Source organism: Conger conger, chromosome 1 (assembly GCF_963514075.1).
Source record: "Conger conger chromosome 1, fConCon1.1, whole genome shotgun sequence".
NCBI classification, from domain to species: Eukaryota; Metazoa; Chordata; class Actinopteri; order Anguilliformes; family Congridae; genus Conger; species Conger conger.
In genome coordinates this window covers 27,043,566-27,070,248 of record NC_083760.1, presented here as the reverse complement: position 1 = coordinate 27,070,248, position 26,683 = coordinate 27,043,566, and the positions used below count along the sequence as shown (strand labels likewise).

At 39.9% G+C, this 26,683-nt stretch overlaps 1 protein-coding gene across 1 annotated transcript; it reads left to right on the top strand.

Moving 5' to 3' along the window:
- Nucleotides 1-4,614: 4,614 nt before the first annotated feature.
- tmx4 (thioredoxin-related transmembrane protein 4) lies at nt 4,615-16,036 on the top strand. The gene is made up of 8 exons (XM_061220769.1): nt 4,615-4,801; nt 6,575-6,690; nt 8,338-8,383; nt 8,627-8,755; nt 9,224-9,269; nt 10,004-10,105; nt 11,493-11,556; nt 12,390-16,036. The coding sequence occupies exons 1-8, from the start codon at nt 4,629-4,631 to the stop codon at nt 12,653-12,655; spliced, it is 942 nt and encodes a 313-aa protein (XP_061076753.1). The 5' UTR covers nt 4,615-4,628; the 3' UTR covers nt 12,656-16,036.
- The last annotated feature ends 10,647 nt before the right edge of the window (nt 16,037-26,683 follow it).

Below are 26,683 nucleotides of genomic sequence, written 5' to 3'. Positions count from 1 at the left end.
AATACGGTTTTAGCCTGCTGTATTGAGTGACGTGTCCGAAACATTGAAGTTGATATCTGTTAATATAACTTAACAGATATCAACTTCAATGTTTCTTAACTTAACAGATATAGACTAGGCTAAAACATATCCTTGTATTGGAAAACATGCATTTTAAAATAATTTTACCAATATGTTAGCATTTGTGAAAGTTGTAAATGCCACATGCTTTTAAATAACACAGAAATATAACCTAAGCGAATAAGGCTGTATATATATTCATAAATAAAAAACATTTTACATAAATCATAAGTGCACCTGTTAAAGCCTGCAGACGTTTCCCCTTGATTTAATCTGGAGTACCACATGGGAAATGTTCAATTTCCCTTGAGTGATGCTTAATACCATGTCCCTTGTTCTCTCAACTTTCAACGAGAAAATTGTTTTGCCCTTAAGTTTCAACTTAAGTAGTTGTCATGCACTACTAATTATGTCTCATGTCCTAAAAACTAGAATCATGCACCGAAGAGTTAAATCCTTGTGTGACTCTTGTGTGGGTGCACAGCAGCGGTACTGCAGGTGGGTAGGCCTACAAGTTCATGTGAATACAAAAATAGGTTATATAAGGATAAGCATTAACTTTATATCTTTATATCTTAGGCACACACACATGCACACACACACACACACACACACATACATCCATCCATCCATCCATTATCTGAACCCGCTTATCCTGAACAGGGTCGCAGGGGGGCTGGAGCCTATCCCAGCATACATTGGGCGAAAGGCAGGAATACACCCTGGACAGGTCGCCAGTCCATCGCAGGGCACACACACCATTCACTCACACACTCATACCTACGGGCAATTTAGACTCTCCAATCAGCCTAACGTGCATGTCTTTGGACTGTGGGAGGAAACCGGAGTACCCGGAGGAAACCCACGCAGACACGGGGAGAACATGCAAACTCCGCACAGAGAGGCCCCGGCCGACGGGGATTCGAACCCAGGACCTCCTTGCTGTGAGGCGGCAGTGCTACCCACTGCGCCATCCGTGCCGCCCACACACATACATGCATACAGTATATACACTCAGTGAGCACTTGATTAGACTTATTTTTTACTTCTACTGCTGTAGCCTATCCACTTGCAGTGATGTGTTGTGTGTTCAGAGATGCTCTTCTGCATACCACTGTTGTAATGTGTGGTTATTTGCATTACTGTCATCTTCCTGTCAGCTTTGACCATTCTCCTCTGACATCTCTCATTAACAAGGCATTTCTGCCTGCAGAACTGCTGCTCGCTGGATTTCTTTTTTGGTTTTTGCACCATTCTTTGCAAACTCTAGAGACTAGTGTGCGTGAAAATCCCAGGAGATCAGCAGTTTCTGAAATACTCAAGCCACCAACAATCATTCCACGGTCAAAGTCACTTAGATCACATTTGTTCCCTATTCTGATGGTTGATGGGAACATTAACTGAAGCTCCTGTCCCCGTCTACATGATTGTATGCATTGCACTGCTACCACATATTTGACTGATTAGATAATCACATGAATAAGTAAGTGTAATAAAGTAAAAATGTTCCTAATAAACTGCTCGATGATTGCACACTCACCATCACTTTTGGACTTTCACAAAAACTGCAGATTGCCTGCTTTAATTTGAGGGTATGTATATCCATATTGAGCAAACTGTGTAGGAATTACAGTTGATCTTGTACATAGTCCCCCCATTTTAGGGGAGCAAGATTATAGGACAATTGACTGCTTGGCCACCTGGGTGCCTTTGCAAAATTATTTTATGCAGAATAAAGATAAAAACAAGTCCAGAGTTGATTAGGTGTGGCATTTGCATTTGGAGGCTGATAAATCAGAATAAATTGATCAGAGAAATTGCTAAAACATTGTCAACTGTTTGGTACACTGTTAAGAAGCACGAATACACTGGTAAGCTCAACAATAACAAACATCCTGGTAGACCATGGAAGACCACTGTAGTGTATAACTTCTTATCGCAGGGCATATAGCTGCCACAGGAACTAGCTCACTTATCTTTATTGATGATCTCACTGCTGACAGCAGCAGCAAGATTAATTCTGAAGTACACAGAAGCATGTTATCTGCTCAGATCCAGCCAACTTCCTCAAAACGTATTGGACAACACTTCACCTTGCAGCAGGACAATGACCCCAGACATACTGCAAAACAACCAAAGAGTTTCTGGTCAGGTTTCAAGTCAATCATCTATTCTGAATCCAAGTGAATATGTGTTTCATTTGCTGATGACATATTGTGCTGCCAGTAGGTATTTGGACAGTGACACAATTTCTGTTGTTTTGGCCTGGGAATCCAACACATATGGATGTTTGAAATTAAAAAGTTAAAGTGCAGACTGGCAGCTTTAATTGAGGTGCATCCATATTGCATGGACCTATAAACCTAATAAATTAATAGTTTTTCCATTTTAGGGAACCGTATCAAATTGGACAAAATCATCATCGACAAGTGTAACTGTCAAATTTGCACAAAACTGACACACCAAAAGTGGATGATATTTTAGTGTTTTTTTTTAAGCATACAATAATACCTTAAAATATTGTATTTGTACAGCTAATAGGCCCCTAGGGAAGTCTGTCAAAAGAGCTTAAACAGAGCTCTACCTTAATGAAGTGACATCTCTGAGACTGCATCAGACTGACAAATTTCCTTTAATGTTACAGTACTTTGTTGCTTTGTGTAGCGTTGCCCTTTGCTACTCCTGTTAAATTTGCAATTATACCTGTCTATGGTGATTTTACCTCTGACTTGAATGACTTTACATCTGTAAAATTATGCAGTATGCATGCAATTACCATAGACATCTGACATGGTGCAGACTATACATCATTCTTAAAACTGGTGGATGTCAACTCGATCTCTGCCGCATTGCATTCAGAGACTACAAAGCCATACAAAGAAGTACATTTGTATTGAGCGCCGAGAACTTCATGGCAGAGAGCACGACATGCTTTTCATTTTTTTCATACTTCACAATGAGTCAATATTGAAACTATGGGTTTGCAGGTTGCAGCTTAGTTCTCAGTTTATCTTTGGCATTCATGCAACATTTGAAAGGATTTCAATAGCAGCTCAAAGAGCACCTGTGAAACAAAGGAGGCTGAAAGCATAAACATTTGAAAGGAGACTCATAAATGCATTTCAATGTGTTTGAATTAATTAATTAAACACCAGGACAGAAATGAGACTGTGCTGCAGTGGTCGTTTGGATAAGATGTTAAAATATGTTGCTAATGTTTCCTTTATTAAAGATATGGGTGATATTGGTTGCTGGTTCGATCCCACCATGGGTGTGTCAAAGTGTCCCTGAGCATGACACTTAACCCCCTAACTTCAATATCACCTTCAATATCACCTAAAATGTACAGCATGGTGCACCAGGGTGTAGAAGGTAAAGTTTTATAACTGAACTAGCGTGACACCAGATAGTGAGAGAAAAAAATCATATTGGAAAAATAGTCAGTGTGTGATAACCTGGGATGTAGACACTGCTATGCTAAGAAGGGTGATAACATTAGACTTGGCCGGGTAGTAGACCGGATTGGCAAGGCCATAATGTCATAATGTTTGGTATGCTTTTGAGGCATGCGGTAATGCAAGATGCATTAGTCAGGGGACTTTAGCCCAGGACAGGAAAGAATGTAGACGTTAACTTGTGAAAATAAATGAAAATTTTTCAGTGCAAACATCATTATCTTTACTATTCAGAAGAAACAGGACCAAGTCTACCCTTAAGGAATTCAAGTCTCTGATAACGAGGAGTCTTGGGAGTTTAGGTTTGAAGTTAAACAAATTCCGAAACCTCTAGACTATTCATTTGCATTCACGTTAACATTTTATTCGGTAAATGCATTACATAGCGCTTTTATCAAAGAAGGCCTGTCATTCATTCATCCATCCATCCACTCACTCACTCACTCACTCACTCACTCACCCACCCACGCGCACACACACACACACACACACACACAGCGATAGGCTGCCATGCAAGGCACCGACAAGCTCGTTGTGAGCAATTGGGGGTTAGGTCCCATCAATCCCATTCACATCCACAATTGTAATCATGTGCATTTTCTGTTTATGATTAAACCACTGTTTGTATTATTAAATCTAGGCTAGTAGGCCTAGGCCATTATATTAAACACAATCGTAGTATTCAAAATAACGCTCTGATGAGGGATCTTTGCTCCGAAACGAGTCAGCTATGATTCGTAATAAATGATGCAACGGGAGTCCTCCTTTTCAACTATTAAAGAGAACGATTTGAAACAGGAAAGCATACCCTTAAACTAGCCACAGTGCAATCTCAATGCTGAACACTGGATTATATAGCAGATAATTCAGACTATACTAAATACATATTGTTTTCAAAACAGATATTTAATCTCCAGAGCAAAATGCATAGCGCCTAATAATAGCTATATTGATAAGTTTTTTTTACTCGTATTATTAATCGTGAAGACAGAGCAGATCTACGCGAGAAGGCGGTCCGTGCGTTTGGTTCTGGGCTCAGAATCAAGTCGCTCCACCTTTAAAATAAAAAGCGATTCTATTTCCTGGTTGTTGGCGATCATGTGCGCTGTCAACATGGCGGGGAGAAAATGTCTTGCAGGACCTTTTGAAAAAATGCATATCTTTGGTATTCTCCTGGCTATATTTATAATAAACGTTTCTGCAGACCAGGGAGTCGAAAGCAAAGTACTGTCAGTCGCTGACACCAACTGGACTTTGATCCTCGAAGGAGAATGGATGTTAATGTTGTGAGTATTAGAAACAATATTTGAATCAGAAGGAGGCGGGTGCATACAGGAACTAATCCTCTGGTCCTTGCAGATATTATTTCATTATCTATTAAGGACTGTTGCAGATTGTTTCGCTGCTTGGCGTTTCACGTTTATTATCTGCCTTAAGAGATAAATGTTGTTTTGTTTTCGTGCATGATCCTATTTCTAAATAGAAAGCCGGAAGTGTATGGTATAATCTGTCTCAGAGTGATGCCCGTGCACAATATTGTTACAGTCTTTCTCCCCCTTTTTTGTGTAAAATACACATATCTCGCTTTTCTGGGTCGCTTTTATATCTTTTAATGTAGCCTATATCGTAGAGCCTACTATTGGTTTGTATTGTTTGTTCGTTATGCAACACATGCTCATGGATGCTTTTCCAGTGCTTGCACAAACTAATTTGAAATACGTATTTTTATTCGATTGGCCAGAAGGGACCAGTTTCATTTCTGGTATTGTATCGTCGTGCATGTTTCGTTACTGTCAGTCGACTAGCTGGGGGCGGGGTGTATCAGATAATAAAAACAACACAATATGCTTAAAATGTAACAAAAAAGAACATACAATGAAATATGTAAGGCTTTCCCCATTGTAAAATATTACTACAAATGTTACAAAAGTGCTACCTCAAAATAATATATAATGACAACAACATTCAACCCATCTAGGATAGGGATAATCAAATATTGAAAATTTGGACTTGAGACACACGTAGCTATACCATGCTTTCTTTCATGTGAGAGGTTTCACGTCAGATTGCCTCTGATACTGTAGGCCAGCATGTGAGTGCATCATGAGATCCATTACTGCTGACTATGACAGGAAATAGTGGCTTGTTTGTGACATATCTTAAGTGAAGTTAGTGATCATCCAGTCAGCTGGACCAAGTCATGATATTCATGTAGACTAATATCTCAAGACTACATTTTGACCAGAGTATTGAAGATCATGCCATTTAAAAAAAGACAAACAATGATAAGAACAGAAAGCCTGAGCTGCCTTGCTTAATAGGAAAACTAAAATGGTTCCCTGGTTGCTTACTCGATAATTCTTCGGGAAAACATGTAACTAAATAAATAAAGATTTTCTATTAAATGAAAAAAATATTATGTTGTTAACTTGTTTATAAAACATAGTATCCAACATTGGGGAAAAAGGAAAGATGCTACTGTTGAAAACTGAGTATAGTATTTATGCTTTTAAAAATTACTGTACAAAAATAATGTGCATAATTGTTATTGTCGTAGTTTAGAAAGTCTTAGGAGTATAACAGTACCAAGATATGGCCAGTACAATGTATGATTCATAATTTAGAGAATCTTTAAAGAGTACTTATTGGCCAATTGACTGGAAATTTGATTTTGGGAATATTTTATAGGAAAGGCCCTATAAAATATTTATACATATGCATCACCTTTGAGAAATACCAGTTAGAAAGAGATGTGATGCATATTACTTTTTTTAAACTTTTTTTTTGCATAATACATTTTAAAAACATCAATAGTGTTTGGTTCTTCACAAAAGATAAAATGCAGGGAAATGTACTGTACACAAATGGTATATACACTATATATTAAAAAAAAAAATTCATCCATTCCTCTTGTTGATAAATCATAAGATGTGTTGTGCTACAACAGATCAACAGATGAATCGTGCATTGGTTTCAAAAGTTATTAATTTAGAAGGTTTTCTATATGTCCTTCAATGTTATTCTCAAGTGTGTGATTTGTGTGTTTTGTGCGGATGCAGCTATGCCCCCTGGTGTCCGGCCTGCCAGCAGATAAAGGAGGAATGGGACACGTTCTCCCGGCACAGCGCACAGCTAGATCTCTCTGTGGGGAAGGTGGACGTTACCCAGCAACCAGGTACTCCCAGAACCTTCCAGAATCTGTCCTGGAGACGGTATCTTCTCAGATTACTTGCACACAGTAAAATGTCCAGTGTTAATTCAATACTAACAGAGTAAATATGGTCCTAGGGCCTTGTGTTCTCTGTAAGTGTTGATTTAACACTGGACCTTTGACTGTGCAGTAGGCTCTTCATTCAACCGGACCACCAATGCCCTTCACCCTTTCAATGCGATTAAGCAAGTTTAATTTTTATTTCTTGTGCAACATTGTTCCTAAATTTCAATAGCCAATAAACTCACAGTTTTGTGCCAAAACATTATGTAAATTCCTAGTTTAGGTGAACATACACTGGGTATTTAAAAGTAGCCTGGGGCTTATATTTAACATACCTGCTTGCATATGGTTCAGTTAACTGAGCCTACAATTTCCATGGTGTACGTTTGCCTTGTAATTATCCCATCACGTCTGGTCCTGTTCCTTTTACTGTTGACCTGTATGTTCACGCAATACAACTCATCTGTGTCTAAAGTAGATGAGGTCCACATTGGAAAGAAAGAAATAGGGATATCACTAAGCAGGATTACTGAGTTGGCTGGATAAGTAAAACTGAGTGGCTGTTTTTAGTTCGGTCCATGTCACAGTTTTGGAAAGGGGAAGAACCAATTTGGGAATAGGGAAGTCTGAATTGTTCATAACAAGTAAAAGTGAAGGCAAACTCAGCTCATCTTAATGAAAACATTTATTGGAAATTTTACTTGCATTACAGTATACTAGCCCTATTTTTAGTTCAGGCTCTCATATCATGGTGGTCTTTTTTTCAGTTACTAACCTATAAACAATCTGTAACATGGATCCAATTTTAACAATGTCTTTTCCAGAATACTAAGATCCAGCATACTATGAGCAAGAAATTGAAATCTGTCAACCAAAAAGAGCGCAAGAACACACAGGGCCAACTGGGTGTTAAGCTAGCTTAGGGATCATTCTTGTAGAAAAAATGAAATGCCATCAGTGATGGTACATTGACTGGGGAACAGCAGTCTGTGAGTGGGCAGGCAGATGCTTCTAGCACTGTTAATGAATAAATACGTCTGCCGGTGTGCCGAGAAACGCATTAAGGTAATAAATAATTTGATTTTAAATGAACCCTCTGACTTCTTCTATTATCTCTTGCATTGAATCCTAAGCTGAATTACCACTTCAGACTTTCCATACAGCATTTCTCGGTGTATAATGTGATTTTTTTTTAGCGACCAAAAAAAAAAAACTTGCTACAATATTAACTTTAGGATGTTCAGCTAGCCCTGCCCTTAAGCTCTCCCCATTCTAGGAAAAGTGTGCAAGTCAGAGGTGAATAATGACAGTGAAAAGCGAAGTTGGAGTTGGTGTGTCCGCAGTACGTCGAGAAGTTTCAAAGGGCCTCTTACGAATCCACAAATAGCCCGCTAAACTGCAGCAGAGGTACTTAAACACATCCTCTGCCAAGCAGCGCAGAACGGGAGAGAACCGCATGCTGACATATCACTACCTAAACAAGCCCTCAGCCGTGCTCACATCCCCGCCCACCCCCAATCACTGAGAAACAGGCAGCTCCCATCCACGGAGGATCTTACCCTGCACAGCTCATCCTTCACTTTACTTTTCTCCTCTCTCTCACCTCAGGTTTGAGTGGTCGCTTTCTGGTCACGACGCTGCCTACTATTTTCCAGTAAGTTTTCGAGTAACTTTGACCGTCTTGCAGTATAGTGGCTCCACAAACCACACCACAAACTGCTTATCGCCACGCTACACACATTGCTAGACAATGGGTGCACTTCATTATTTATTATTCATTATTCACTTATTTTATAGACTGCCGCTGCCTCCTATCTCATGCCTCAAAGGAAGCATTTTCACTTCTCATGAAGTCTGTGTGCAATTGTCACCCTGGTATGCCTTGCTGTTCCGGCAGCGCCAAGGATGGAAATTTCCGGAGGTACTTGTCATCGCGGACGGTGGAGGACTTCCAGAACTACATCATAGAGAAGAAGTGGGAGGTGGTCGAACCTGTGCCAGGATGGAAGTCACCGTCCTCGATTGTGTAATTGGCTTTATTCCCCTACCATTAATCATTCACAGTTATTTATAGACTACTGTATATGCCTGCATGTCTTTTTTAAACCTCACACAGCTGACAGTAAACAGTCGGTTCTCTGGCCTTTGGGAAAAGGTGAATATTGATTCGATGACTATGAATAGTTTGCTTTAATATACACACAGCAGCACCTTCCTCAGGCAAACTCTAACCACAGAAGGAAGCCAAAGCATTTCTTCGTAGTGCTGTCATTTTCTTTTTTTATGTGGAAATCTAAAACTTATTAGGAGTTGAGTTTTGATGTATTCTGCGCAGTTATATTTAAGCTGAATTATAACCAGACATTTATTCACAGATAAGTGAATCAGAGAAAAACAGAGATGTTGTGTTATGTTGGTTTTTGCTCATTTCTGTACTCAAATATTCTAAGGATATACAGTACCTGTCTCTCACCAGTCCTCACTCTCTCTACAGAATGACAGGAATGGCTGGACTCTTTCAGCTGTCTGTGTGGATCAGAGTAAGCATAAGCTTTACTGTCGAGGGGAGAGGCATTGCATAGCTTAGGCTACTGTATGTATTTATCATGGTTATGTGAGCATTATTGATATGTGCTACGGATATGCATGCATTATAGTTATGTACGCATTCTGGTTGTGTATGGGTTATGGTATGTGAATGAGTGTTATTTCTGCTCTATCCTTTGTCGGTGATAATGAGACAATCCGCTTCTTCTCTTGAATGTGCTAAATACCATTTACACCCCTCTTCGCACTCAGTGAACTGGGCTGAAATTAATTTTCGGGCCACACTGCCAGTGAAAAACCATTAATAATTTCACAATCCCAGCTGGATTTGCAAAACTTGTACGGATGGTACACTACTTATATAATGTAGTTTAAGCAAAGCAGTTTGTGGATCATTTTTGTGGTAACACTTCACAATAAGGTGTCAACATGAACATGACTGAAAAACCATGAATGACTGCATTAATTAATATGAACAAATATGAATCAATCTATTTAAAAAGCATGAATGGCAGTAATATACCATACACAAACAAATCCATGCAAATACCATACTGTACTACATTAGAGTGGTGAAATACTATATTAATTTAAGGATTAGTTAATGTTTATTACAATATTGAAATAGTATTTGTGTTGCTCATTCCTATTTGTGCTGCACAATGAAAGGTATTGTTGTTTGGGGCAGTCGGTGGGTCTGATTCAAACTATTTCCTGTTGCATACAGCAAATCCACAGTTACCTGACTGAAACGCAGGGGCTCCCAGTGTGGGCATCGTACTTGATATTCGCCGTGGCAACACTGCTGACTGGACTCATCCTGGGCCTGGTAAGAGAACTGCTGGGTTTCCACCCTCCCTTTACCTGGGAGTCTGCTATGAATAGTCTGGCCATTCAGTAGCACTAATTGTTCAGTTACTTACAGGAGAAAAGAAAGTCAGATTTCATTATCCCTGCTCTATGTCCGAAGGCTTCAGAAATGCGGCTCATTACATCTCTCATTGAAGAAACAATGTATTATTCATTTTATTCAATGTATATATCCTGTATACATTCAGTGAGCACTTTATTAGGTATTTATTAGACTTTTTTTTTTTTTTTTTTTTGACTTCTTGGTCGACTCTTCTGCTGCTGTAGCCTATCCACTTAGACGTGTTGAGATATGCTCTTCAGCATATGACTTGTGTAATGTGTGGTTATTTTCATTACGGTCACCTTCCTGTCAGCTTTGACCAGTCTGGCCCTTCTCCACTGACCTCTCTCATTAACAAAATGTTTTTGCCCGCAGAACTGCTGTTCACTGGATGTTTTTGTTTTCCGCACCATTCTCTGCAAACTCTAGAGACTGCTGTGTGTGAAAATCCCAGGAGATCAGCAGTTTCTGAGATACTCAAACCGCCCTGTCTGATACCAACAATCATTCCACGGTCAAAGTCACTTTGATCACATTGATCACATTTTTTCCCCATTCTGTTGAACATTATTTGAAGCTCATGACCCATATCTGCATGGTTTTATGCATTGCACTGCTGCCACACGATAGGCAATTTGATAATCACATGGATAAGTAGGTGTACAAGTGCTCCTAATAAAGGGCTCAGTGACTATATATAGTTGTTTTTGTGTCGATTTAAAGGTAGAACAGGACAGAGACTGCACTTTCTGTTCTTTGGGATTCCTCAAAAAGTTTTTTGCTGTCCTCTACTTGACTATGCTGTAAGCTCATTGTGTTAGGTAAAATGTTTTGGAGAGAAAATCTAATGCAGTTGAAGTTGTTGACTTTTACACAAAGCTCTCGTTCTTGTTGTTGGATAAGACCGGTTTAATGTGTGGCAGTGCTCACAGATTAAAAGCTTACATTATACTGTGCCAACCTAAAAACTAAACTGTAGTCATGAAGTGGTTCTTGCATAAGGAGACCTGTGTTTCCATCCATTTAAAGCCCCTGTGGTTATTTTAGTGTTCACTGATTTTTTTTCAGCAGTTTGGTAATGTTCTTTTCTGAGTTTGACCAACTCTTATTTTATAGCTCCCATTTTAGTGTTGCATAAAACTTCAGGGTTGTGTAATCCTTGTGGAATCTGTGCTAGTTAGGAGGATGAAGTGGGTGGAGTGTACTCTTCTAAAGGGTTTTCAGATGTAGAGTTACGCTATATGTTTCCGCAGTGTTTCTGTGTGCTAAAAAAACATGTGGGAATATCTTTTCATTCTGTTAGGTGCTGGTTTTGATCGCTGACTGCCTGTGTCCATCGAGACCAAGGCACAAATCTGGAAAAACAGGTAAGAAAGTATTAAATAAAACCAGATGGTAGTTACATGAATTCGTATGTAGAGTTATTGGTAAGTTGAAATGAAATGAAATGCATACTTAACTACAGTACAGTAGTGCCTTGGTAGTGTAAAAATGGAAGCGCCAATATAATTCTCTTGATACAGTATTGAGCCACCACATTTAGTCAGTATGGAATATATGCATTGTGTGTATAGACTCTACCATAATCAGCAAATCTAAGGATGAGTATAGCAACATACATCAGCAAGAAAGTCCTGTCTCATGCTTAGTTGGAAATGGAAACCACCGTCATGGGCATTGTTCTAGAATATTCCATAGATGCTCATTTTAGTTCACATCTGGTCATTGAGAAGGTCATTGTATGTGGGTAGAGTCAGTGGGCAACTACTTTGGTTCTATGTACAGTATGGGGCAATTGTTGTCATCTTGAATGACGCTGCTCTCTGCAATATGAGGTTATATGGAGTGGGCAATATGAATCCTTCATTGTTGTAGTATAATTTATTTAACTACTTATACTGTATTTAACTACTTAATTATCAGTCTCTGTTTCCTTACATTTTTAGAAATCACACATGACCTATGGGCAACAAAAAAAAAAAACCAATGATCTGCATTAGTCTTACTAATAACTTTGTTGTGGTCCAACCAGCAGTTTCTGCTTAGTGCAATTTGCTGTTCTGGGATCTTCAAACCAGTAGTTTTAATTTAATGAGATTTTAGCTCCTGGACCAGATTTGTTTTTTCCTCCATCTTAAAAACTTGACCTTGAGGTGAGATTTCTTTCTGACCTGTTTGTCTGTCTCTTATCTTCCCTCAGAGGTGTGCGTGAAGGATGAATTTTCCGAAGATGAAGTAAACGCCTCCCTGTCCGAGGAGAACCGGCCGTTTGACACCGAGAATGAGAATGAGATGGAGATGGAGATGGAGGTCAAGTTCTCCGGAGAGGAGTCTGCAGGAGAGGAGGACGTGACCACATTGGGAGCAGCTAACGACAGTGACAGCCAGCAGCCAGAGGGGGCGGCAGAGAGTGAAGTTCGACACCGGAAGCCCCAGGGTTCAAAAATAGTTGAGGAAGAGACCTAACCCTTGTTTCCTAGCACAGCCAACCAGAATCGTGAAAGAAGAGCGTCGACCCCGTGCATGCGGGCTAGGGCTGCCGTCTACACGGCGCACGCCCATACGGAATGACCTTCACATGACCTTTTAGTTGTTGAAAGTAAGTTTTGCCTCTCGCTCCTTGGCTTGCTTGCTGTACTGTGCATGTAATTTCCCTCTCGTTTCTGCAAAAACACTCCTGCGCTTATAAGCGCACTGTGCTGGCTTTGGCTCAGGGGAGTAACAAAATCTGCTTCAGTTACAGAAATTTTTGTTTCCTTCATTTGGAAAACAATTCTGCATTGTTTTTCTTCCACAATTTTTTCTAATGTAAAATAATAATTTAATCAAATAATTCTGGTCTAAAACTGCATGGGATGTTTCCAGCAAAAGCAGTTTTCATTTAATATTCTCCCAGTACAGTTGATAACATTTGGTAAGCAAGATGCATTTTATTTAACTCTGCAGTGTCTGCTGAATAATGACTGGCACTACAGAAAATCTTTCAAAAATCTTTCCAACAATGAGTTTACAGAATCATAAGTGTTATGATATTACAATGTATATTGTGCTTAAAGCAACCTGACATCCAATAACAGTATAAATGCACAACACATTCCAGAGTGGTTAGAAATACACCTCCTGCTTCCTATTTACTCAACCTAGTGTAATACATGTGTGGATTGTACAGGAACTAGGATGCAGGGTGATTTTGCAGGATGTATGTTCTTGTGTTACTAAGTATTGAAAACCTAATTTGGCTGCATTACAGTATTGAATCGTTCACACTCCAAGAAGCGTAAGAATGAATTGGATGTACAATTCTTTCTGACATTGCAGAAATATTTTCTTGGATTCTTTATATGATTGCACGTCATTTCTCTGCTTGCTTTTTGAACGCTACTCCATGAGAAAAGTTGAGTAATTTCATACAGCACAGTCTCAAGTCTCAACGCAGAAAAAATATGAAACAAAGGAAAGCTTGTCCATAAAACCAGGAGACATACAGACCGAGGTAATCAGTCTTTTCTGCGAAGGGAATACGGGGCACTTTGCAGTCTGGTAGTGCTGAAAGACTGCAGAAGTAAAAGTGGTCAGTTTGTCTTAAATGCCCTCTACTGGCCAACACAGAAGTTAGCAGTCAAGATGCTCTGAACAGTATCTTTGGTGACGTGTTTAACCAGCTTGCATTGACAATCTGATTATATGTGATAATCTGATTATAGGCTTATGGAGTTTTAAGTTTTACATGTATTTGCTTCCAAAGCCTTTTTAAAGAGTCATGAACTGACTCTGTATTTATCTGTCCATGCTAAAATATATAATCAAATGCTCAGCTTAGAGTGGGGAACAAGGTGTTGAGAGAAAATGTGTAATAAATGAATTACAGTTGCCAAATAATAGCATCAGTATTGATGTCCTATTTCTTCTTTAGTTGTGTTGGTGTTCTGGGATAAGGTTGTTAGGATATGCAATGAACAGGAAAGAAATTCATAAACCCATGAATTTTAATGCCCCGATATCCTGTGAGTTTCAAATGTGTAAAAATTGCTTTAATATTTGTCTTAGCAGATATAATTTGTTTAAAATATGTTAAACCTTGGATTTAGTATTTTTCCATGTTCCCTGCATGTGTCTGGTCCAGATTTTAGTATTAAGCCTGAAAAAAACCTGATTTGACAATCACATTCTTCTGTGTACTTTTTACTGTTTTAGCACATCAATGGGCATATTTATACATGGAATGATTTTTACTGATTTATTTATTCAACTCAGAAAATAAATTCACTATTTTTCAGACAGAAATGATATATGTAGCACTATGAAACCAGCCAACAGAGAAAAATGCATTTTGATATATCAATTTATCTATCATTTTTTGTAAATCTAATCAGAAATTCTACATTTTTCAAAAGGGTAACTTCACTAAAAATCAAATATGCTGTTCCCTACCTTACAGGTGTACATATTGAGTACAGACATTTGCTAAGGAGCCGGTTTCACTGTGGACAAATGTGTACATTTCAGTGACAAAGAAAGAAATGAGAAAATAACTTCAGGGGCAAAATTAGTCAACAAATGTTATTACATTATGCATGTGAAAGCACTTAATGTACAGTAGCACACACCGTGAGCTACAATAAGTGCAATAAGCTGTCCCCAAACAGTCTTGTAAAATGATTTCATTTAAAGTTACTTGATTATATAAGATTGCAGTACATTACTGTATCTCCCACTTCACCTCTGTACGCACTGTTATATAACCACCAAGGACCATATTGTAATTCAGCTTCTGATATTTCCTTCAGTGGTATAATCTTTGCCTGCACCCTAGTAGTGATTTTATTTCACGCATTTATGGTAGCCAGCCAGCTAAATGTAGCACTAGCGAAACGGCAGTACCAACAGATTTTATCTATCGAATGCTGCAGCCTCATATTGACTGTATGACAAAAAATGTCTCTAGCTAATGCTTGGGTGCTAGATGCATATACCAACCCATTGTGTTTTCCATAACTGCCTTTGAAACATCTCCTCTAAATTAACATTCAGCTGTATTTGAAACAAACTAAGTACCGAGTTGGCAAAATAATTAGGCTGGTTTATACTTCCTCAACTGACTGTTATTTTATTGAATGACAGCAGCCAAAAGTGGTTGCAGTCATTTGGAAAAATCTGGTGTGATGCTAAATAAAGGGATAATAGTTGAAACGCCAGGTTATGGGTTTCCAAGCTGGCAGCATGTCATTGGCATGTAGGATAATCTGTCTTCCATTTTAGCTTCGATAGCGAGTGATATTTAGCAAAGCAGCTAATGTTAGCTACCTCACTACTGTTGTTCAGCGTTTCAAGCTGTACATCATTACAGATTGCTGACCACAATGTTGGTCAGGTATAAGCAAGTTTTACAGTCATAACACCAGTAGAGACATGGAGGTGAACAGCAGTGTTTTCTGCAATTTGTACAGGAATCGGATGGTGTGGAGTAGCTTACGAAACCAAGAACTGGCTTATTTTCTTCTTTTAAATGTCAATACATACTATAGTGAAGGTATGGAACAGAATATGTAATTTTCTGTGATGTTTTCTTTTGAACTGTCATTCAACAAAAGTCTACAGTGCCTCTACAGAGCAACTTTTTTTATGAAAGTCTATCATTTATATTTTCATAATCTGATGTGTTTACGTGTAATAATTATTTTTATGTTGGATATAGGATCTTGAATATATACAATTTCAAAGACAGCTTTGCATAGCTTTTTATTTCATTTTATGTATGGGGGGGAATTATAATTTGTCCTGTACTGTACGGTGCGATATTACCACCCTGTATGTGCAAATGTGAAAATAAAAGATTAAAAAATCTAAGTCAACAGTCATCTACTTTATCCAGTACTTAAAACATCTGCCAGGTAGCATACAGATGAGATTTGGGAAATTTGGGAAAGTCAGGCAATAGTCCTCATAGTCAGCGATAACCAAAATGAGAGACTATTAGCAAACAAAAATAATACTTTCATTATCCTACAATCTGTACAATCGTCTGAATTTATGAAAGCTGTCAAATCTATACAGAATATACAGAGCAGTCCATAAGTATTTGGACAGTGACACAATTTCTGTAGTTTTGGTTCTGTACTCCAGCCCACTGGATTATTTCATTTCAAATCCTACGTGCTGGAGTACAGAGCCAAAACAACATAAGTTGTGTCACTCTCCAAGTACTTGCACGGTATCTGAGTTTGTTACGTTCTCTTGTTTCCTCTTTAATGTTTTAAGTGGCCATTTTCCTCGCATATTAAAAACAGGTTACCTTCTGTGCAGACACGTTGTGATATTCTTAATGTCTATAGAAGTCCTCTGAAATGTGTGTCATTACTGTTCCAAGATGAATATCCTAAGACATGTAGAAATATTTGCCAAAAGGTATGTAAACATACTTTCTAAACACAAACCAGTTGAGATTTATGCCTCTGGAGTGTCTTTATTATGTACATGTATATTTTCTCCACATTTTAAAATAAATGTGTATTTGAATATGTGCTCCAATATCACAACTCACAATTTTCTCTTAAATGCAACTAAAAATGGTTTTCATCTTAAAACTTCCGTATTTTTGTTTTGTTGGTATGTTCCCCATGTTGCTTTCATTTAGAAATGTGTTGTGAAATCTTGCACTGCATTTGTGTCTTCATTTCAGAACATGTGTCCTGAACACCTTCTTTTTCATGCTAATAAAAAAATCCGACAACCAAGAAAGTATGAAGAAAATGAGTGGGCAATTTCATAATTTCTGATTCAATTTGTTATTGGCAACAATGCTGTGAAAGTTATAAATGTGTAAGATCCTAACGTGTCCATACAAGAACCAAAGCTTTCATATTTATTCAAGAAATGAAATGCATTATATTACTTGTCTCAATTTCATATACTTGCCCTGCTCACTGGCATGCTCAAATAATGTGCTATACTTTTATGAAAACAAGCATGGCCACCATCTGGTGCTGTCTAGATTTTTCAGGATCACACTCACATATACAATGCCCTCCAGTCCAGAAGTAAAATCAATAAACAATGAGCTATATTGTGTGGTCAGAGAAGGGGGAATTGTATTATTTCAAGTTCATTTCAAATTTAGGGAATTGAATTGTGGCCTCCATTGGCTCGTTTAACTGGGGATTCATTTATGAGGTAACATTAAAAATCCAAATGTCATTTTACACTATGGGGAATGGCAAAATAAAATTGATACAAAGGGTCACTGGCCACTCCTGACCAGTTGTCAAACAAAAACTAGATATCACTTTCCATCATTAGGTCAATAATTAAACTAACAACCACTGGACCTACAGTAAACTTGACTAGTAGATGAGAAGTACATATTACCCCCTTGCAGAGGCAGATGGCTCAGGAGGCAAAGAAAAATATAAGGGCTACAGTTACAGAATTTCATATCTGGGTTGCATCCTGGGTTCACAATCTCCAAATATATCAACAGAAGCCACCCCCGTGCCAGTTGTTCTTTTGGAAACACTGCCAGAAAAAAGCTGCTACTGAGGGAAATCGACAAAAATAAGCATCTTAAATTAGCTAAGCAGCACTAGAACTTTAATTGTAACTGGATGTTATGGTCAGATGAGACCCAAATTGAGCTTTCTGGCCACATAAACCAGCAGCATATGGAATCAGAAGAATGCCTCATGTTGAAAAGAATAAATAGTTAACTGACCACAAAGTTATTGTTTTGCAATGGCCCTCTCAGTATCCAACTTGAACTTAACTGGATATACTGTATGTGGTTTTAATTGAAGAGGGCAGCTGCAGACACATATCAAAGGGTAAAAATAATATTGTATATTTTCCATTTTTGAAAATGAAAGCCTGCTTGAGTACTATTAATTGTATATATATTTTGTTCATAGAATGAGCGTGCATGCATGCATTATCACTGTTAATTTGCCTCGGTAAGGTTTTGAGAACCGATGACAGAGTTCTGAATTTACAATTTGATGTGTGAGTGCGATACACTGTGTTTTTAGCCACTGTGTCAGATCCGTATGAGCAGGTTTCCGCACTGGAGCAATGACGAGTTAGGCAGTCTGCATTCTAACTAAACTTTTGACTGCCTACAAGCGTATATCTGAATCATCACTCGTTCATTGGTATTATCCCGTACGTATCTTAGATAAAGTAGATGGCAACAAGTATGGTAGCAAAGATTTACTACTTTCAGTTTAGAATTTGTGCGTAAATGTGCTTGGAGTATCTTCCGAACCACATAGAGAATGAGAAGAGAGATGCTATAATAGATGTGTCTTAAGTAACTGCTCCTTTCCTGTTGTTGTTATTCCAAATCCAAAAGTGTGTGGGTGACAGAAAACTCTGCATAGCAGCATGCAGTGGTTACATAAACTTGCTGAGGTGGAGAGGCAGAGGAAGACGAGCAGCAATAATCCATTAAAATCCACGGAAGACGCCCGACAGCAGCCCAACTGGGCAATTCCATAATGTGCAGGAGTGGGTGTGACAAGAGGCTAAACAATGAGCAGGTTACATTTTTGCAATTTATGAGGCCGAGGGAAAAACGCGTAGGATGCTTTTGTGACTGGCTTCGATGGCGATATGCTTGAGAAGAAAGCGAAGTGAACTGAATAATAGGAAGAAAAAGGTGCACTTTATTCTTTTATTTTTTTTTTTTTTTAAATTTTATTTGTTAATTATTTTATATTCTGTGTATACTCTCATCCAAGATTAACGCAAAGTACAACAACTAATTTGCGGAATGAGAAGCACAACACTGTCACAAACACCGCCACCTTTATTTTAACGAATGCTCTCCAGGCACCATCTAGTGGCCTGTTAATAACACCGCCATATTTAGTTAACCTGGTAAGAGACAAAGCTATTGAATACCGGGCAGTTGTCTGGCAGTCAGAGGGTTGTCGGTTCGATCGCCCGCCCGGGTGCGTCCCTGAGCAAGACCTAACCCCTAAATGCTCCCGACGAGCTGGTTGGTGCCTTGCATGGCAGCCAATCGCCGTTGGTGTGTGAGTGTGTGTATGAATGGGTGAATGAGAAGCATCAGTTGTGCAGTGCTTTGGATAAAGGTGCTATATAACCATTCCAACCATTTACCATAACATGATGCCAAGCTTTTTCCTACAGATTCCCATTTACATTGACCAAGCTACCAAGGTATACCAGACACAGTCTTAATATGTAACTATAGACTAAAATACACATTGACAGTTTGGTTTACAATTATTTATCTTATATGCTGAGCCACAGAGCATTACCTTACTGCCACCTCTCAACAGCTGTGGCTTCAACTTTCACAGTAAAATTTAATCGGTGCATAGTTTTCTTGCCTTTCTCGTGACATTGAAGGTATCTATTTTCTAAATAAATCATTTGAGCTCAGTACAATGAATGTTCAATCTGACTTGCTATCTAGTTGGAGAAATCAGTTCTATCCAACACCAACAGCCAGAAAGTTCAATACTTTCAAAAGTTCTCAGTTATCAAATTTGCTTACCTGGTATCAAGCTAGTTTTATAAATTCAAAGAATCAAAATATGTAGGTTTCTATCATTATTGTTTTCACCCTCTGTTTTTTATTTTTATTTTATTTATTTTTTTCTCCAGAGAAGTATGCACATATTGTCATCAGAATTCATTCATTATCCTAACCCGCTTATCCTGAGGGTCGCAGGGGGGGCTGGAGCCTATCCCAGCATACATTGGGCGAAAGGCAAGAATACACCCTGGACAGGTCGCCAGTCCATCACACACCATTCACTAACACACTCATACCTATGGGCAATTTGGACTCTCCAATCAACCTAACCTGCATGTCTTTGGACTGTGGGAGGAAACCGGAGTACCCAGAGGAAACCCACGCAAACACGGGGAGAACATGCAAGCTCCGCACAGAGAGGCCCCAGCCAACGGGGATTCAAACCCAGGACCTCCTTGCTGTGAGGCGGCAGTGCTACCCACTGCACCATCCGTGCCACCTGTCATCAGAATTCTTTCCCTTTATACAATCAGTTTGAACCGGATTCATCTAATTTGGCAGAATTCCACTCTTCTTGCTAATCATTTTCACCCTGGGGGTCAATGAAGTTAGTGTTGGGGGTCCCTAGCCAGACTACATATGCAATGATTACATACTGCATAGATTGGAGGAAATAGTTAAATATAAATTTAAAACAGCTAGGGGGTCTTTACCAGGCTCATTAACTGTGGAGTTATTCTATAACTGCAGAAAATAATTCCACCTTATAAAATCAGATGGAGCTCAGTCCAAACCCTTTGGGTTTTATTTACAGGCATTTAATTTGCTACCGCCAGCACTTCTGCTTTTGTACAAGGAGTTGAGGTTGTGTTGGTTTGCTCCAGACAGTTTAATTAATTAAAATTAATTAACTGCAAGTAGGAGTCAAAACTTGTGAATAGCTACACTGAGAACTATATATTGTACTATGAAACATTAAATGATAATTATATGATTACTCTCCTTTGTATTGTAAATTATGTTGTTATCTATTAAAATAATCACTTGAATAATCTTTTAAATAATTGCTTCTTCTTTAATTCATGAGCTGAACAGTTTGGTTTATTTCCCAATTCATAAAACGTGTAATATGTTAGTTTTTTAAGTGATCTCTTAGCCAAACAAAAGCAATAATACCATCTTACTGAACACAAGTGTAGAGATAATACAGACAAGTCTAGAGATAATTAGTACCTATAACTGTCTTGACCTCGTCAAGTCATAGCAGTCAAGAAGCAGACAGTGTGAGCAGATATAAGCAGATAGCAGATCAAGTTGAACACCCACAGGGCAATCACCAAGTGAATGATTTCCATCCCTTCAATACAGTCCAGTTGGTTTAGGTAGTTAATGTTTTATATGCAATACCAAGTAAAATTTACATATTAACTAAGGGTTTTTCCAGGAGCAGGCTATTGGTTTCATAAGGTTGTCCTGGCTAATTATCGACCTATTTCAAACCTCCCATTTCTATCAAAGATTCTTGAGAAATGTGTAGCTCAACAGCTTTCTCCTATCCTACAGGCCAACAAGGTGTATGAGAAGTTTCAGTCAGGGTTTAGGAAGCACCATGGGACTGTTTCTCTCCCAGGATTGTGGCAGTATCTCACTTCTGCCCTACTTGAGCCAATTGCTGCTTTTGATATTATAGACCACCACATTATCCTCAGGCAAGAAAACAAAAGTCTTCTGTGTCTTCTGTGTCAGGCTTCAGAACAAAGGAACCAGTTGTAAACTCTAATTATTTCCAATAGAAGTCTTTATTGAAAAACTGGCAGGTGAAACAGGCAAAGGTCAGATTCTGGCAGACGAGGATATAGAAGGTAACACAGTTCGTAATCAATAGTCCAGGCAGGGGTTTGTAACCGGGGCTAACAGACACAGCAAAAAAAATCCAAAACATAGTTGCAGTCATCACAGGCAAAGGTTCAATGAAGAATAGACAGTCAAACAGGTAGATAAACCAAAAAAAAAATCCAAAGTCACAAACCAGGAATCCAAACAAAGTTGGGTCAAACACAAACAGAAGGAGAATCCAAAAAACGGTGGTAGAGGCACACAAAACAGGTTGAAACACAGGCAGCTCAGCCGATGGAACCAATGGAGAGAATGGCTGGAGCACATTACAGTCTGGCAAAGAACTAATGAAACAGACAGGTGTAAATAGACAGATAACAAGGGGAAACGATAATCAGGTGTGCACGATAATCAGAAAGTGAGAACAGGTGAAACTAATATATGAACAGAAAACAGCACTATGGAAAGCAAAGTGGAAAATAAAAGGCGAAACGCTGGGTACTTATGGAGACAGAAAACACAGATCATGACATTCTGAGTATTCCAGGGTCACTTTGGAGTAGCAGTCCTTTGCTCTTTTCTCTATACATGCCCTCTCAGGAACATCATAAGCAGACATGGTGTGTTACCTACCTTTGCTGGTGTTAGCTACATGGTGCTTACAAATAATATTCATCTCAGAGCATGTTCAGGCTTCAGGTAGCCTACACTCTCTGTAAATGTGGACTCAAAACATATCTCTTTAGTTCATCAGATAGTTAAATGGTGTATTGTTCTAGAGATGGTTGGCAGGTAAGGCTTGTGGATATTTAAGAATCCACACATCCACAGTGCCAGAGGGGTTTGTCACCGGGTAAGTTTGTGTGGTACTGGTTTTTGTGGATGGTTGGCAGGTCGGGATAATGGTTCTAGAAATCCACACATGACCAGTGGCACTGTGCATGCATTAATGGTGCCAGTGGGGTTAGTTACACTGGGTATGTATGGTACAGGCGATCTGTGCATGAGGTGTTCTGTGCCTGGGGCACATAAGTTTGAAATTGAGGACTGGGATGGTCTGTCAAGGCTTCCATCCCACTATTTATAAGGATCAGCTGGAAGCTGGGTGCCTGCCTCATGGGCCTTATGCCAGTGATGGTCCAGGTTGTCCCGTTAGTCCTTCTGCACATGCGACGTGTACAGAGGTGCCTTCCAGGGCTAGGTCTATCACCCCTGAGGTCCCAAAGTCCTCCACTGTGGGAATTCCTGAGCAATGTAGCAAAAGGAAACACTCTGGTGTGATCCTCTACTAGATGATATCTTTGCATGCATATTTAGAATTAAGCTTGCAGGACCACCATGGGCTGGTGAGGACAGAGAGCACAGTGGCTGCTACATATATCAACAAGCTCTGGCACATCAGTTGCCTCCAGGCCTGCTATATGTCTTCCCTCCATTCAACCTTCTCCTATCCTTTTATATAGGCTGCATGTAGAGGATGGTGGCACAGATGGTGCAGTGGGTAGTACTGCTGCCTCACAGCAAGGAGGTCCTGGGTTCGAATCCCCGTTGGCTGGGGCCTCTCTGTGTGGAGTTTGCATGTTCTCCCCGTGTCTGTGTGGGTTTCCTCCGGGTACTCCGGTTTCTTCCCACAGTCCAAAGACATGCAGGTTAGGCTGATTGGAGAGTCTAATTTGCCTGTAGGTATGAGTGAATGGTGTGTGTGCCCTGCGATGGACTGGCAACCTGTCCAGGGTGTATTCCTGCCTTTCACCCAATATATGCTGGGATAGGCTCCAGCCCCCCTGCGACCCGGGTTCAGATAATGGATGGATGAATGGATGGATGGATGTAGAGGATATGAGAGTGATCCTGGGAGTGGCCTCAAATGGTATGGTTTTCTCCCCTCCTAGACAGGATCATGTGTAGAATTCCAGTCTGGAGAGACCTGGGGGGCATTTTACAAAAGCTCCCTGAGAAAATACACTGCTGTGCAGTCTACAGCAGCCGTAACGTTTGGGAACCCTGATATAAAAAACATATTGCTTCACGTTATATGAAAAACAGCCAATATAAATTTTTGCTATAAAACAAAAAAATCCGCAGCAGTTAGAGATGATCGTCTGGAAAACTCCACTCACTCTGGATACCCTCAATTAAACACAAAACCACTGTACCAGTAGCAGACAAGACAAGGGAGTTGTGAGCATATTTGGTGACAGTCAGATATTTGCTCCATGATGTGGGATAGGTAGAGGTCAGGCAGCTTGGTTTGGTCTCCAAGTCCTGATTGAGGTGCTCCACATGGATGAAACCTTGACCAGGGACCTGACAGATGTACCAATGAGTGAGTAGAATTCCTTTCAGAACCAGGAAGTAAACTGTGCACCCTGGTTTGACACAATATCAACAGGTAGGCCATGAATATGAAAGACATGATTCATAATTATCTTTTCCATCTCAGGAGCTTGATGACTTGATGTTTTGGATGCAGTCAGGACAAGCAGACACGGAAGACATTACATATTTTTCCAGGGTGTCCCACCAGAATCAGCGTTAAATAAATTCCACTGTTTGGCTGATTCTTGTGTGTTGAATTACCTGAATCCAGTCTGAGGCGTTGTGCCTTCTTGACTTTTGTCTCAATCTCCCATTGAATAGGGGCTAGGATCATGATCTCTGGGAGGATGGGCTCAGGCATCACATCCATGGCTGAGCAGAGTACTGCACCTACACCGGTGTCTGACCAGCGTCAACCTCTGCAATGAAGAGCTGTTTGGGATTAGGATGAGTGAGGTTCGGCAACAAAGTAAATCTCTCCTTCAATGAATGCGGTCTTGATCTCAGGGGTCAAAGTAAACTTGTGAACATTGGCCTTGGTCAGGTTCGTCACCGGGGCAACAATGGCGCTAAAGTTGTGGATAAATCACAGATAAAAATTTCGCGAAACCCAGAAAGCGCTTTTTGTGTATCCATCAATAGATTGCCCTTGTCTATGATGAACCCTAAGAAGGAGGTTCAGGACATGACACATGGAACATTTCTTGGCTTTAATAAATAGTCCATGGTCCATTCACACATGCCTAACATGCTTGGGGAGGTTCTGGGAGAATATTAGAATGTTGTACATGTAAATGAGGAACAAATGGTTGAGCCAGTCTCTCAATATGTCAGTGATAAATTCCTGGAAGTACAGAGGGAAAATTAGTCAAACCAAAAGGTAATTACCAGATACTCATAGTATCCTGTGGGCATGTTGAACGCTGGCATCTTACACTCATCTCCCTCCCTGATTCAGACCAAGTGATAGGTATTATGAAGATACAGCTTAGTGAAAATGGCTCCCTGCAATAACTTGAAAGCAGAGTTCATGAGCGGTAGATGATAAGTGGTGAGGCGGGACCTGCCGAGTTGCATGGGTTCGGGGAATGCTAGTCGCTCGGACGGCATGGTCAAAGGTGTAGACGAAGAGACAGAGGGCTTCAGGCTTAATGAGGGAGGTGAGACTTAATGTCTTCTCTCACAATGCCTCTCCCATATATGACTATTAACGTAAATCTCCAACTCGATCAGAGCATCCAGAGAATTGGGAACATTGCGAGTAGCCAGTCCTTATGGGAAGCCTTGCCTGAAGACAACCCCCAAGGTGTTGTAATCCCACATATATTTGGATATCAGAGTTCGGAACACGTTGGTGTAATTCTCCACAGATCGGAGTTTGGAAATCAGTCTCTGTCCAGCATCCCTGCTCCCACTGGGGTGATGAAAAATGTGACTCATCTCAGTAACAAAGAGATGATGATTGGAGCACTCTAGCGAGTCACTCTCTCATAGAGCGGTGGCCCAGCAAGGAGGTGATGTAGGCTATCCGGGATCTCTCCCAGGGGGGTGCAGATCAGAGGATGGCTACAGCTCGAAAACCAGGGAGCACTGGGTTAGAAATCCACAACATTTATCTGGATGTCCGTCATCATGCTCGGGGGCAGCCAGGTGAGGTTCACGAATCTGGGATCCCTCGGCTCCCGAAGGAGGACTGGGCGCAGGTCCAGGATGTGTGACATTCGCTTACTTCGGGGTTGTAAGTGCAAATTTACAGAGCATACATCCTCCGCGATGGCAGACAGCAGCTGTTTGTGTAATTGAAGCGTAGCACCCTGACATGCTATAGCATTGCAGAGTGCATCCTCCTCTGCTGGATCCATGGTTTGACTCAGTCCAACTGACACGAGGCCAGAGGTGGAGCAGACCCAAGTGGAGAGTATCACACGAAGCAGGAATTAATTGAGAGAAGTGGAGATTTATTACAAATTTAATATAGACAATAAATAAAGCAATAAATCAGGTTTGGGGAAGGAAGCACACAATCGGCAGGGTTAACCCTGAGAAATAATTGCAGGGATTAAACACATGGCTATAATAAGCAATGCTTTTGTGTGATCCAATGCAATCACACAAACAAACAAAGGTAGAAGACAGAGAAGGGAAACAGAGGCTGAAACACAGGGGTGAACTCAACAACAAAACTACTGAAGGGTGTAGAGAGACAGTGTAATGTGGAACATGTAATCACAGAGGAACACAACATAGACTCACCATTCCCTAATGAAATAAAAAACACTCAAGCAGATCCAAGCATACAAACAAATCAGAGACCTGAGCCAAGAGACAAAGAGACTGAGAATAGTAAAATAACACAGAAAAATCACCAGGAAGTTGTTAACACCACAAGGGAGCATGAGGACTGAGCACAGAACACACAAGACAATGAGACAGGGAAACACTTTTGGGAGAATCACAGGGATGAGCGCCATCTAGAGGCACAAACTGAGAAAACGCTACACACACATTGCAGGAAAAGACTCCATGCTGTTACCCTTGACAGAGGTGGAAGTAATAAACCAGGACCACCAATAATTACAGAACCTTTTCATTATTTTTCCATTGAAAAAGTAATTAAGTATAGTTCATTTTACATGTTCAGCATTTTGAGTTTTTTTTCAGTAATCATATAGTTTATTTGTTATTTTTGGAACATTGCCAGTAAGGTGTGCCAATTGTGGAGCTCACTGTAGATCATTATCCATGTTGTGTCACATACTCACCATGTCACAAGTGACTGAGTTGTCTAGACCTGTCAGCAATAGGTTCCGTGTCATCTCAGTGCAAAGTTGTTTACGGCTATA